Here is a 15,044-nt window from a genome sequence, read left to right as displayed (position 1 = left end):
ATATATATATATATATATACACACATACACATATATATTTGCTTATATTAGTGAAAATAAAGATGTAATTTTTTCCATCCAAGTTCATGTGCCTCTTAAAACCTATGCATCTTAGATGAATAAAGCTTAGCTTATATGAATTTTTCCCCACCCCTTACTATTTGTGGCATCTTTGACACTTAGTCCTGATTCTTTTTGTTCTGTCTGCCCTGCCCTACTGTCTTCATGATTGGGAGTAATTAATATAAGCCTCTGGGTTTCATACAGTTGTTATGATATACTGAATTTTTAAACTGTTGTGTAAAGTTATTCTATAAAAATTCCCTTAGATAACTTCAAGTTTTAAGTTTTAACTAATATTATTTTCCTGGAGTAATTTTTAATTTTTTTTTTTAATTTTAAACCCTTAACTTCTGTGTATTGACTTATAGGTGGAAGATTGGTAAGGGTAGGCAATGGGGGTCAAGTGACTTGCCCAGGGTCACACAGCTGGGAAGTGTCTGAGGCCGGATTTGAACCTAGGACCTCCTGTCTCTAGGCCTGGTTCTCAATCCACTGAGCTACCCAGCTGCCCCTAGTAATTTTTAATTTTATGTAGTAAAATATTAGATATGTACAATAGAATTATTGATGTACAATCTTTTCATTCTTAGGAATCAAAGAATGGCATTTTTGACTCAAACCGTGAAGGAAGAAATGTACATGATGAAAATAAACCTGGTCATAATGCTGAAATTAAAAAATGTCAAGGTATGATGTGATATAAGGAAGACTTGGTCTAGAGTTTCAGAGCCACAACAATGCATTCATTCCTTATTACAAACAAATATGGGAATAATACTCAGGAAAGAAAGTTCAGACTTTTGAGTTACACACTTTTTATTGTTATGCAAAACACACTTCCATGTTGGTCTTTGTTATAAGAGCAAACTCATACATAACCAAAACCCCAAAATAAAACCAAAGATACAGTGATGTGAAAGACAACTCCAACAGTTCTTTCTCTGGAGGTGTGGATAGCATTCCCCATCATAAGTCTTTCAGGATTGTCCCAGATCAATGCATTGCTGAGAGTAGCCAACTTTTCCCAGATAATTATCATCCAATATTGCTGTTATCGGGTACAATGTTCTCCCAGCTCTGATTATCTCCCTCAGTATCAGTTCCTGCAGATCTTTCCAGCTTTTTCTGAAATCATCTTGCTTATCATTTCTTATAATATAATAGTATTCCATCACTTAACACGTACCACAATTTGTTCAGCCATTTCCCAATTGATGGACATCCCCTCAATTTTCAATTCTTTGCCTCTACAAAAAGAGCAACTATAAATATTTTTGTATAAGTAGATCCTTTCCCCTTTTTTATTATCTCTTTGGAATACAGACCCAGTAGTGGTATTACTGGATCAAAAAGATGCACAGTTTTATATCCCTTTGAGCATAGTCCCAGAATAGTTGTCCTCCAGAATGGTTGGATCAGTCCACAACTCCACCAACAATGCATTAGTGTCCCAATTTTGCCACATCCCCTTCAGCATTTACCACTTTCCTTTACTGCTATATTGGTCTATCTGATAGGTGTGAGGTGGTACCTCAGTGTTGTTTTAATTTGCATTTCTCTAATCAAGAGTGATTTAGAACATTTTTCATGTGATTATTGATAGCTTTGATTTCTTCATCTAAAAATTGATTGTTCATATCCTTTGACCATTTGTCAATTGGGGAATGGCTTGTATTCTTACAAATTTGACTTAGTTCTTTATAAATTCGAGAAATTAGACCTTTACCAGAGACGTTTATTATAAAAAATTTTTGCCATTTTTTTCCCTTCTCATTTTGGTTACATTAATTTTGTTTTAAACAAAATCTTTTTAATTTAATATGATCAAAATTATTCATTTTACATCTTATAATACTCTCTATTTCTTGTTTGGTTATACATTCTTCCCTTCTCCAAAGATTTGCCAAGTAAACTATTCTGGTTTCCCTTAATTTAATTATGGTATCATTTTATATCTCAATCATACATTCATTTTGTTGTTATCTTAGTATAGGATGTGATGGTCTATACCTTGCTTCTGTCATCCTTTTTTCCGATTTTCCCAACAGTTTTTGTAAAAGAGTGAGTTCTCATTCCAAAAACTGGGATCTTTGGGTTTGTTAAACACTAGGTTGCTAAGGTCATTTACCCCTGTTTATTGAGTTGTACTTTTTCACAATTGCTATTCTAAAAAAAGATATAGTAGTGATGGTCCTTCATTAAAAATAATTTTGTAGCTATGTATAAGTATTACTGTTCATTAAGTAGTGTTGCATTACCATTTTAGACTTCAAAGGAGGAGATAGAAATGAAAACAAATCTTTAGAGGTTTGTCTATCCCCAGAAACTCCTATGGAAACCCCATCTTGCCAAGAAGAAACATTTTTTACACAACTCAAGTATCCCAAGGTAAAAGAAAAATTTGCTGTTCTGATCCCTTAATCTCATATTAGCCTATTTATAGTACTTTGCATGACAGATATTTTAAATAATACAACAAATTGCTATTACTTTCCTATACCCAAGATTTGGATATACATCTATACTTTGTTAATTAAGACTTTGCTACCTTACAGTTTGTTATGATTACTTAGGGCTTTTGATGAAGTTTGCCTTTAGGTAACAATCCAGTTCAGTTCAAATCAATCCAGTTCAGTTAATTAAACATTAATCAAGTGCCTAATATGTGTAATGCAAATCTTTTTTTATAGAGAATACAAATTAATAGTGCAAAAAAGGGTTTTAAAGGATTGCATAAAATGTTTAAGAATACAACCTTTTCTCTTTCTCAAACACTTTGTAAGCCACATTTATTATTAATATGTTTTTTTACAAATCATCCTTACATATTCTTTTAACTATAATGTAATATTTTGTCAGTTTAGAGGAATGCAAGCTCCTATGGCCAGAGACAACTTTTTTTTTCTCTGAATCACCATTGCCTAGGATAGTGCCTGGTACACAGTGAATACTCAATGTTTGTTGAATTGTGTGCACTTGAAAGTGATCAATTATACTTCATTAAAATTATTCCGTAATTCACACTAAGTAATTCAGAAATGTATGCCTCCTAATCATCCTAAAGTAGTGAGAATTTGTTGTATGATCCATAGGTAATAGCGCATTCCCATCTACCTAGTTATCTAATTGTGCAAAAATTCTAAAATTAATAGTATCATTGTTCCCCTCCCCTCAATGCTAATTATTACTCCATTTTACTGTGCATATTTGTGCTTTTCTTTCTTTCAATCTTTTTGTGATGTGTGATTTTGTTGATGTGGGTACTTGCCTCCATGATTTCAGACCACAACTTCTCAATGTCTTTGAGACTAATTCAAAACCTTCTTGCACTTATAGCCAGCTTGGCTATGAGGCACTATCACTTTGAGAGATATATCTTGAGATAACAGCCAGAGTCCATCACCAAGCCTGTACTAAAACCCTTTCCAGCTTGCTCGGCCTTCCAGAGCTTCATAGGCTTATAAACCAATACACTATAGTAAGGCATTGAAGCAGGACATTAGTGTAGATTTCAGTACTTTTCAAAACAATAACCCAAGTCACTAAGGTGTAAAAACATTCTGTTAGCTGTAACTTTCTCACTCTCACTGTAGTTGTAATCAGAGCACACCTAATGGCTTAGTATTTCCCATTCACATGACCTAAAATGATCACTTAGATGTAGCTACCTGTCAGCTTCAGGACCACTCAGGACAGTGCAGATCTGCTATTAGAGAACAAACTATTGATGCTCTATAATCAAGCCTGCTCCTTCATCTACTACCTGACTTTTTAGATTTTTTCTTTGTCTTTTCATCTCTGCCTTGGTCTTCTGTTTCCAAGTCCAGTGGCTTATTCTTCATAATTGTAGCTTAGGCTTCCTTTCTCTTTGCTCTGTTTATCTCTGACTATTGCTCTCACTCAGGTAGTTCAGTTCATCCAACACTTATTAAAAATCTATTATGAAGGGCAGTGAGGTGTCTCAGTGGACAGAGACCCAGGTTTGAAGAAGGGAAGACCGGGTTCATATTTGGCCTCAAATATGTCCTAAAGCTGTGTGGCCCTGGGCAGGTCACTTAACCTAATTTGCCTAGCCCTTACTGCTCTTCTGCCTTTGAACCAATTTCTAAGATAGAATGTAAGGATTTTCAAAAAAGGACCTCTTACAGATAAGGCATGGCACCAAGTGTTAGAGTTACAAAAGCAAAAGTGAAATGATACCAGTCTTTTAAGGAACTTATATTCTAGTGGTGTGACACTATATATAGATAGAAGTATGGAGTGAAGGACATAAGGTAGAGAGTGCAGGCAGTAAAGGAGAGACTAGATAAAATGATCTAGGAACTACAGTCCACTGAAGACCCCAGATCAGCTCAGAGGCCAAAGCTATTTGTAGGATTAGATCCTATATGAAATTTCCTCTAGAAAATCCACAGCCTCCTTTAATACCAACATGAAGCCTTTTGCATTATATGAGCTTACTGAACTAATGTCTTTGGGCCATTTTTCCCTGGAGAATTTTCTAATATGAAAAAAAATTGGAGTATTGGCTTCTCCCAAGAGATTTTTGGACAAATGCATACATACAAATACATACATACATACATATATACATATTTATATACACATAAAGAGCACTCTAATATTTACCCCAGCCTTCAGAACTTTACTAGGTCCAAATCATATTCTTTTATACTGAAAGAATAATAATAATAATATATAACATTTATATAGTGCTAACTATATGCCAGGTACTGGGCTAAGTGTTTTAGAATTATTATCTCACTGGATCCTCACAACCCTGGGAGGTAAATGCTGGCAAATGTGATTGCTAAGCCACTGTCAAGTATCTTTTAAATATTTTTCAGAATGTTGAGAGGTGCTACTGGACTGGAGAAAGGCAAATGCTGTCCCAGTTTTCAAAAAAGAATGAGATCTTCAAATGTTAGTTTGCAAAGAGATGAATTTTTAGACTTTAAATTTAGGAAAACTTTCTAAACAATTTGAGCAACACCAAAGTGAGATAGGCTAATTTGGGAGGCAGAAGGCCTCAAAAATCTTCTCACTTGAATTTTTCAAGCAAAGGCCAGGTCATTGTTCTCCAGATTGTGGTGGGTTTTCCTTTTTACTGAGGTTTCTTATAGTTTTGAAATCAAGTGATTATGTCATTAAAAACAAAAGTCCCTGCCTCAAGGAGCTTACATTCTGGTGGGGAGGCGGAGGCGGACACCCAATTTATTCATAAGTAAGTAAATACAATAAAAAGCAATTTCAGGAGAATTCACCAGCAAAAGAAGGGATCACAAAAGACTTGGGCTAAGAGAAACTTCCTGAGGTATGCTTTAAAGGAAACTAAGGATTTTTTCTTAAGAGGAGAGCGCATTTCAGACCTAGGGGACCATCTGTCTTTTCACATGTGACACCACACGTTATGTCTCAGTTCTCATGTACTTATTTTTCACCTGAGCCTGTTTCAGATTGTACAACAAGATCTAGAGACATCCTTGTGCTTGCCTACAGGGCTTACCTTATCCAACAGACTTGGGCAAGGCTATTACCCCAAAAGGGAAAATAAAATAAAATGGTATCCTAAGATTCCTAATTTTAGGATATTTGATAAAGCAAACCAAATGAAAAGAACTCAAAGTCTCAAGCTACGGGGATGTGAGAGGGCCAAGTCTGTTGCAAAAGTTATCTTTCCCACTGCAGATCTTTAATTCAATGAAAGGTGTTTTCCAGTCCTTCAGAAACATGTGCCAACCAAATTATACTTTAGCAAATTGGTCCTAATAACAAACTGATGGCTTTATGGTAAGTCATAGCATTTTAAGAGATGTAGTTATACTGAAAGCTGCCCAAGAGATGTAATTACCCTGAAAGCCAGGTCTGAGGCTGTGACTAGTAATGACCCACATGCTCCAGGAAACTAGAACACTCTGTTTCCAGAGAGTAGCACTGAAATGAGATGCTTTGTATTGACTTGTTCCCTAAATTTCTTTGGGATACAATATTGGAAAATCCCCTAACAGATATTGGTAAAGCATTTAATACTAAGCTGCTGGCTAATTAATTCAAAACATTAAAAAAATCTGTTTTATTTATGTTATTTCTATCTATACTGTCTTACTCCCACCCCAATTCCACCAAATACTGATCCTTTCCTCAGAACAAAGGAAAAACAGTCAAATAAAACGCCTAATATAGTGCCTGACTATGTCTGACAACATGTGTAACATTCTATCCCATAATCCTTACCTCTCTGATATAAAGAGAATGTTTTGGTCCATTATGCCTTTTCTACAGACAAAATTTGTAAAGCTACTTGGAGTTCAACTTCCTTTTGATATTCTTTTGATGTACCTCATTTTGGTCTAACTCAATTGTTCCCCTGCTCTATTTGCTTCAGTCTATATCATTTCATATATCGTCTTATGTTTCTCTGAATTCTTCATATGTGTCATTTCTGGCTAACTAATATTGGATTTCATTCATATACTACAATTTGTTTGGTTTTTCCCTCAGTTTGTTGACAGTCTTTGTTTCTAGTTCTTTAATACCACAAAAAGGGCTGCTAAGAAGATTTTAGTATACATAAGGCCTTTATCCCCACAATTATCCTCCTTAAGATACAGGCCCAGTAGTGGGATCTCTGGGTCAAAAAGCATTTAAAAATTTTTTTAAATCTCTTATTCAAATATGAGGACATTGTATTTGCAATTATACTCTGATTAAATGTTCTGAAGCTATAACTTAAAGTTTTGAGCTAAGATTATTATATAACTCCTTAACTTTTTTTTTACCTGAGAGGATATAATAAAATTTTGAATTCAGCTTATCTCCATAGTATTATGCTAAAATACTAAATAAACACCTGTTTATTTAGCAAACTAATTCATCGTACATGAATGGCCAGAAAAAGGTGACCAATGCCCAGGTCCTGAGAATTAACAAAGCTACAAACTTTCTCAAGTAAGTAGAGCTTTCTCTTTATCCTTAGCTTTTAGCAACAGAAAAGGACAATGCCAAACTTGAAGGAGGGATTCAACAAAAACATCATTTCGTGAAATTTAAACTTATAGTTGTAAATAATTGCCTCAGCCATAATAGGTTCTTTGTCGTTATACATTCATTTTTTGATTGTAAATGACTCTTTGTGATATCATTTGGGGTTTTCTTGGCAGAGTTACTAGAGTGGTTTGTCATTTCTTTCTTTAAGTCATTTTATAGATGAGGAAACAGAGGAAAACAGGATTAAGTGACTTGTCCCAGGGTCATAAAGTGTCAGAAGCCAGATTTGAACTCAGACTCCAGGCCTGAGCACTCTAACCACTGTGCTACTTAGCTGCCCCATTATTATTATGAATAATAATTCACAATATTGTGAATAGTAATTCACATTATTATTGTGAGTAATATATTTCCATATTGTTGTGAATTGTACCATTAATTTCTAGAGATTTTTTTAAAGAACAACAAACCAGCCACCTAAAACTTATAGCTAAAGATTGTTCTAGTAATTGCAGGTATCATTAAGTCATACTCTTTTGTTAAATGCTAGGTGCCAATGGCAAAAGAAGCATTTTCTTAACCTTTTTAACAAATATTTGTAATTTTTTTTCATTTTAGACTATAATCAAATTTTAAGGTAATGTCTTAATGAAGATAAAAGATATTTTATTCTTAATTAAAGCCAGTGATAAAAATATTTTCTTATCTCTTTCTCTGGACTTGGTATAAACAGCTCAGGAAGGAACTTAAACTTAGGAGAGTATTCCTTAGGACAGCCTGGAAAAGTGGTGAGATGTATCCAGTTTTTCCTTAAACCAGTCCAAAGTAGAGGCATACCTTCTGTCTCTCTCTCTCTCAGTGAAGAGACTGACAGGCAGTTTTACTACTGACAGCTGGGAAAGAGAAACAGATTTAAGGAGGTTGTAGGTGATTAATGCCTATTGATTAGTGTAGATAGGTAGTGAATATATTCTAGGTAGGAGTAGTTTAGATAAGTTAGGTCTGGTATTGCCCAGGCAGAAGAACCTGTCCTTGAAGACAGCTAGAATAGAGTTTTTTAGAAATTTTAGGTAGGATTAGGATTTTAGGTATAGTTATAAGGTATTAAAGTAATAATCTCACTATCCTTACTTAGAAATCTTCTGCTCTTAAAGAAATAGAGGGAGATTAAGAAAATTCCTTTAACACTACCTATCCCTGGCTCTAGTCTTGCCTCACACACTTCCTATTGGACATTTTGAACTGAATGTTATAGTTAGGCATCTTAAACTCAATGTGTATAAAACAAAACTTTTTTTCTCTTTTCCCACCAACTCATTCATCTTCAAAGGAAGTTTCTGTTGGGATTACCATCATTCTTCCTTTCTTCCATGTTCCCGGGTTCCGACTCATCCTTAACTGCCCACTCACATTCATTTTATATATTGCCAAATCTTGTTGATTTTACCTCTACAAAAGTCCTGACATCCTTGTCTTTGTCTGTTCACATGACCTCTACTCTAGTTCCAGCCTTCATCTTTTCCTACCTGGACTGTTGCAGGAACCTCTTCATTGGTTTTCTGGCCCCATGTCTCTCCTGTACTCCTTGAAGCATTTCTGAAGCACAGCTCTAATCAGTTCCCTACCCTGTTTAATGAACCTCAGTGGATCTCTCTTATCTCAGGAAACAAATACAAACTCCTATGGCATTTCATGGGCAATAGATAGAGTACTGGGATAAGGAAGATTCGAGTTCAAGTCCAATTTTAGATACTTACCAGTTGTGTGACCCAGGCCAAATCACTTAACCCTGCTTGCTTCAGTTTCCTATCTGTAAAATGCACTGGAGAAGGAAATGGCAAACCACTCCAGGATCTTGCCAAGAAAACCCCACATTCAAGGCAAAATTTTCTGTTTCAGATATGAAGGTTAAGATTGTTTGACTTCATAAGTTTACTGCTCCTTCTAAAAATGTGTGATATGTGTGTATATGTTAGAAATATGTTAGAACTAAAATTAATTCTGAGAATTTTGCCATTTTATGTGAAATAAAGACCTGTGGTTGGGAATCATTATATATAAGAAATTAATAATTTATTGGCCTTGGGAATAGAAGTAGTTTTAGAAAAGAAAAGAATTAACCATTTACATCTCTCCTTTTTAGAGTCTTATAGTTTCACTTTGACAGGATTATATTCTTATAAACTTAAGTTATAACACATGCCTACCTATTTATAATAATAGTGATTCTACTTTTGAGACCTTTGTTTCAGAAGCTTGAGTGGACTGCTCAGGGACTGGTTTTTATCAACTAACTACTTTCTTTATATACTCTACTTTTTCCTTGATCAATTTGATTAATTCTAAGTAAGTAGGAAACTATTCTTATGCTTAGAAACTCATAGTTTAGTCAATGCAGGAATGTCAATTTCAGATGAAAAAGGTTACCTACAGGCCTCATATTGATTGAGAAAACCACAAATTAACATTTTCCATGTTGTATATTTATTTTCTTAAGTGTTTCCCAATTCCATTTTAATCTGGTTCTCTGAGTGGCACTAGAGAGTTTTATGGGCTTCGGAGAATTTGACAACTTTGCATGTTTCAAAAAATAAACCTATTTTACCTACTGAAACTATAATTTCATTGGTATAGGCACTGCCTTCAGTGATATCAATTATAATCCTGCTTATCTCACAAATTACTAGTATTCTCTTTTTTTTTCTCTCTCTCTCTCTTTTTTAACCCTTAACTTCTGTGTATTAGCTCCTAGGTGGAAGAGTGGTAAGGGTGGGCAATGGGGGCCAAGTGACTTGCCCAGGGTCACACAGCTGGGAAGTGTCTGAGGCCAGATTTGAACCTAGGACCTCCCGTCTCTAGGCCTGACTCTCAATCCACTGAGCTACCCAGCTGCCCCCCTCTCTCTCTTTTTAATAAATAACCCTTACCTTCTGTCTTAGAGTCAATACTGAGTATTGGTTCCAAAGCAGAAGAGTTGGTAAGACTAGGTAAAAAGGGTTAAGTGACTTGCCCAGGGTCACACAGCTAGGAAGAGTCTGAGGCCAGATATGAACTCAGGAACTTTTCTCTCTGGGCCTGCCTCTCAAACTACTGAGCCACCTCACTTCACCCTCCAGTATTTTCTTACTTGCCAGATCTGACTGTCTTTTTCAGACTTCATCCTTCTCAATCTATTTGTTGCTTTGAAGCTGTTGACTATCCTTTCTTACTAGATATTTGCTTTTCCGGGCTTTCATGACACTACTATTTTCTGGTTCTCCCACCTTCCCAACAACAACTTCTTAGGCATCTTTGCTGATTTATCATCCTGATCATGCCCCATTACTATAGATGCTCTCTAAGGCTCAATAAACTCCTCTGTTTAGCTTTTAAAGCCCTTTACAATATTTCTGCAACTTCTCTTTTCAGCCTCATTGTTCATTACTCCCTTTTGCAATGCAAACTGGCCTTCCTTCTGTGCCTAACACATGACCCTCTGTCTTCCCTCCCTGAGTCTTTGTACTGGCTGCCTTCCATGCCTGCAACGTATTCCCTATCCAGCTTTTGCTTCAGAAATCCCTTCCTTCCTTTTAAGATGAACTTCCATCTTCTTTCCCCCTCATGTGTGAATGCCATCTCCATCAAACTGCTACTCAGTGACTTTGAAATCAGTCTGTACATACTTGCCTTTTTCTTTTAAACCTTTACCTTCATTTTGGAATCAATACTAAGTATTGGTCCCAAGGCAAAAGAGCTATAAGGGCTAAGCAATTGGAGTTAATTGACTTGCCCAGGGTCACATAGCAGGGTCACATAGCAAATTTGACTAAGGTCAAATTTGAACTCTGGACCTCCCTTCTCTAGGCCTGACTTTCAATCCATTGAACCACCCAGCTGCCCCAGGCTATATATACTCATACATTGTGTTTCTCCTGTTAGACTATAAGCTAAAGTAGTGATTGTTTAATTTATTTTATTTGTATTCCTAATGCCTAGAACAGTGTCTGGTCCATTATAGGCTCTTAATAAATGCTTTTTAATTGCTTGAATGATAGTATACTTCCTTGTTCTTTGTGACTAATACATAGGAAAATAACCAAAATGTGGCCTTCTCTAGGTCCATAATATCCTAAAGTGAGATTTACAGAAAGAGGAGTCACATGGGATGATTTCTTTGAGATAATGGTGTGACATAGTTTATAGCCATATATCATGGCTAGAACACAATAGTCTCAAAAAATTCAATGTACTGTATTTCCCAAATACAGTCCAGCCTTCTCTTCTCACAGAAGTAGGGTTGAATAAAACTTCCACCTTCATTTTCACGACTGCATGGGTCCCTGGTAGAAAAATGGGTCCAGAATAGGCTGATTGGGAAGAAGCTGGGTTTTTAGGTGCTTCTGGTGGCTTCTACACCTGACCCTCTCCCTCCTTCTCTGATGTTGAACTCATGGATGTAAGCTTCTAAAAGTCAATGAGACTTTTGCCAGCTTCTCATTTTACCTATGAGAAAGGCCTAGAGAGGGTAACTCTGAATGAATGAATGATATAAAAAATATTTTAAATGCTTACTATGTGTAAAGTATTGTGCTAAGCACTGGGGATAGAAATTGAAATAAGAAAGACAGTCTCTGCCCTCAAGAAACCTATATTCTCAGAGGGCAAGAATACATTAAGAGAAGCTGGAAGGGAAGGAGTAGGATACACTTTAAATGATATAGTTTGAAAGTGCCTGAAAAGTAATGTGAAGATCTGGTTCCAATTGAGATAAGACAAAAAAGCTCACCTGTCAGAACCTAATGTCTCAGATCAGGGTCCGCAATGTAATGGGAAAGGGAAAAGGATAATTAGAATGGCATGGTCTGGAAATGGCTGGAAAGTGACAAAGAGACCTGGTTCTGGCCAAATATGGTGAAAGCTCACTTACCAGAGACCAGGGTACAAAGTTTAGAATCTGGTGGAGATGAAGAAAATGGCCAGAAGAAATTGGCCTCTGACAAAACTATCTTAGTTGCAATATAATACAATCTACTGAGAGATCTCTCTTCTCACCTATTCTCCTTTCAAAACCTTCTTCCTCTGGTCTGTAAAGAAGAGGTGACCTTTCTCTTCTCCAAGGCTACCCTGTCCATTCTTCCCTCTACCCTTTTCATTTGGAGTAGCTCCTAATAGTCTCCTGGTTTAGTCAGCAATGGTGTGTGGGTCCTTGCTAATCTTAGTGTATCTCTCCTAGGCATTGTTCATTGCTCCCATCTTCTAGGCTTCTCTCTTAAAGATCTGGCTCACTTCAGCCTGCTAGAGCATAGTAGCTTTGATAAGAACTAGTTGACAGCTTTTTGCTCAGGGTCATCATAACCAGCTAACAGAAGCTAAGCATTATGCTCCTAGTCTCAGATTAGCCCATTTCTTCCCTTTTCCCCCCTGTCTTTCTGGGGAGAAATCCAAGCTGTTTCTTACAGATAATTATCTAATCATTTTTGACAATCTTCTTATATATTTCCAAAATCTTCCCTTACATGGCTACAAATTAAGTTGAGCCAGAATAAAAGATAGACTAGGGAGGAAAGGTATTCAATGCATTCCATCCTATTAGCCCGCATTTCTGTCTTTATTATACAAATATATATTAATATCTAAATCTCAGAACTTTAGTCTGTATTTTAGCCAATGAACATTTTAATCTCCCTATATTCATTTTGGATGCAAAATTATAAAGTTTGGAAGAAGTTATAGACTTAGTTATAAACATTTTATTTTGTTTTCCACTTATTTATTTTTAAACCCTTATTTTCAGTCTTGGAATTGATCCTGAATATTGGTTCCAAGGCAGAAGAATAGTAAGGGTTAGGCAACTAGAATAAGTGACTTTTCCCAGGGTCACACAGCTAAGTAAGTGTCTGAGGCCATATTTGAACCCAAGACCTCCTATCTCCAGGCCTGACTCTTTATCCATTGAGTCACTTAGCTGCCCCTACTTATTACATTTTTAAAATATCTTATCTGGACAGCTAGATGATTCAGTAGATAGAGAGCAAGACCTGGAGTCAGGAGGATTTGGGTTCAAATCTGGCCTCAGACACTTCCTAGCTGTATGACCCTGGGCAAGTCACTTAATTCTAATTGCCTCAGTCTTATCCTTCTGCTTATAGTTATTACTAAGATAGAAAGTAAAGGTTTTATAAAGAAAAAGTTATCTTATGATCACAAATACTTATTTTTCCATATTCTTAACATGAATCATAAGATACATTCAACCAATAAACCTTTGTTTTTTAGGTGTACAAATTGTTTAACTACTCGCCCATCTGATCCTTTTGTTGTTTTTTGTCAAGAATGTGGTACTGCTATTCCACCTATGTTTGGTCAACACATTCCACCTACAGAAGGATCTCAGGTGAGAAGAAAAAATTAAGAACAGTCTTACACATATTCATTCTTTCTAGATAGTATCTGCCAACTAAATAACTTAATACTAAGAAACTATAGGTTCTTCACACTTTAGGTTGAAAAAATTATCATCAATATTGTCCTCCTGTTCATGTTTCCTACTGAATGTTGGGTATTTATTTCTTGGTCTTATGTGATGAAAGTTGATTTGAAACATCAATCTTGGCGTAAGGATCCTTCACCATAGTATTATTACTAAAAGAAAGATATTCCTACCCAATGGAGCTTTTAATTCATAATACAAACATATGAAGAAAAATAGAAAGATATTGAAGAAAAATATCCAAGAGTCATAAAAGCTTAGAATTGGAAAGCTATCTAAGAAGTCATCTACCCCAGCCTCTTATCTAATACATAATAATAGTACATAATTCTACAGTATACCCTACAAGTAATCTTCTAGCATCTGTTTGAGCACCTTACTACTTTACAAAACAGTTTGGGACCATTCTAGTTATTAGGTAAGTCTTCCTTATGTTTTGCTGAAAACAATTTCCCTCTAGCGTCCTCTAACTGGTACTAGTTCTACATTCTGGATCTATACACAATATGTCTAATCCTTTTTACACATGGGCATGCCCAGCTCTTTAAACATCTATCATGTTCTCCCTAAATTTTCTGTTCATCAGGCTAACTTCTCTTGATCAATTTTCATATGATTCATATGACCAGTTTGGTGTGAGGGAAAAAGAATAATGTATGATATCTGGAAAGATAGAGGACTCTTAGAGCTAAATAGAGGAATTTAGCTTTGATCCAAAAGGCAATAGGGAGCCATTAAGAGTTTGTTGAGCAGGGAAAATATGGTCAGATCTTTACTTTAAGCAAGCACAAGTTGTGTGGGAGATGGAGAGGGAAAGAGATTTGAGTCAGGGAGACCAGTTAGAAGGCTATTAAAATAATCTAGGTGAGCAATGATGAGGACCTGATCTAAGGTGGTGGCTCTGTGAGAAGAGAGCAGGGAAGAGATATAAGAGATGTAGAGGCAGAAATGATAAGATATTAGCTTGCCACTGTTTTTTTTTTACCTAAGTAGACATAATCAAACTTCCTCTTTACATCGATAAGTGTCAGTTATTTCATTTGTTTCAGAGGATATTGTAAAATATCAGTGATCCTTAATTGACTGAGCTTTTAAAAATGAAGTAAATAGAACAGTGCTCTTGAATATTGTTAGGATCATTGAGGGACTTGATAGGTAAAGCAGAAAGTCCCTGATGACAAAGGAGCTTTAAACTTTCCTTAGGTATAAACAGGAAATCAGATAACTAAACTTCCTGTAGAATCCCCTCAACCAATCACAGTGTGTTTCTTCAGGAAGACTAGCCTCCTGGCACCAATTGATGTTTCAATTAATGATAACTAAATCAATAATATCAGAATAACAATGATAAATTAGTAACGCATCTAACTAATGATATTACTGATGGTAGTTAAGCTTAACTTCAGGGAGTAAGGCTGGAACCTCCTCTGACCCTTCAATTGCCCTGGAACTTCCATGAGGCTGATCTGTTGCCAGGTCAACCAACAAAAGGTCAGTAGCTAGATTGACTTTTGAAAACAAAGTT

At 35.9% G+C, this 15,044-nt stretch overlaps 1 protein-coding gene across 1 annotated transcript in view; it reads left to right on the top strand.

Moving 5' to 3' along the window:
- Positions 1 to 15,044, top strand: part of DZANK1 (double zinc ribbon and ankyrin repeat domains 1) — a 135,391-nt gene that overhangs the window by 16,719 nt on the left and 103,628 nt on the right. The window contains exons 4-7 of the mRNA XM_044659498.1: positions 654 to 750; positions 2,330 to 2,451; positions 6,926 to 7,011; positions 13,306 to 13,423. Of these exons, the coding sequence (XP_044515433.1) occupies positions 654 to 750; positions 2,330 to 2,451; positions 6,926 to 7,011; positions 13,306 to 13,423 (423 nt within the window). The remainder of the gene's footprint in view (positions 1 to 653; positions 751 to 2,329; positions 2,452 to 6,925; positions 7,012 to 13,305; positions 13,424 to 15,044) is intronic.

The sequence above is a fragment of the Gracilinanus agilis genome, chromosome 2, assembly GCF_016433145.1.
Source record: "Gracilinanus agilis isolate LMUSP501 chromosome 2, AgileGrace, whole genome shotgun sequence".
Classification (NCBI taxonomy): Eukaryota; Metazoa; Chordata; class Mammalia; order Didelphimorphia; family Didelphidae; genus Gracilinanus; species Gracilinanus agilis.
This window is presented reverse-complemented; position numbering and strand designations above follow the sequence as displayed.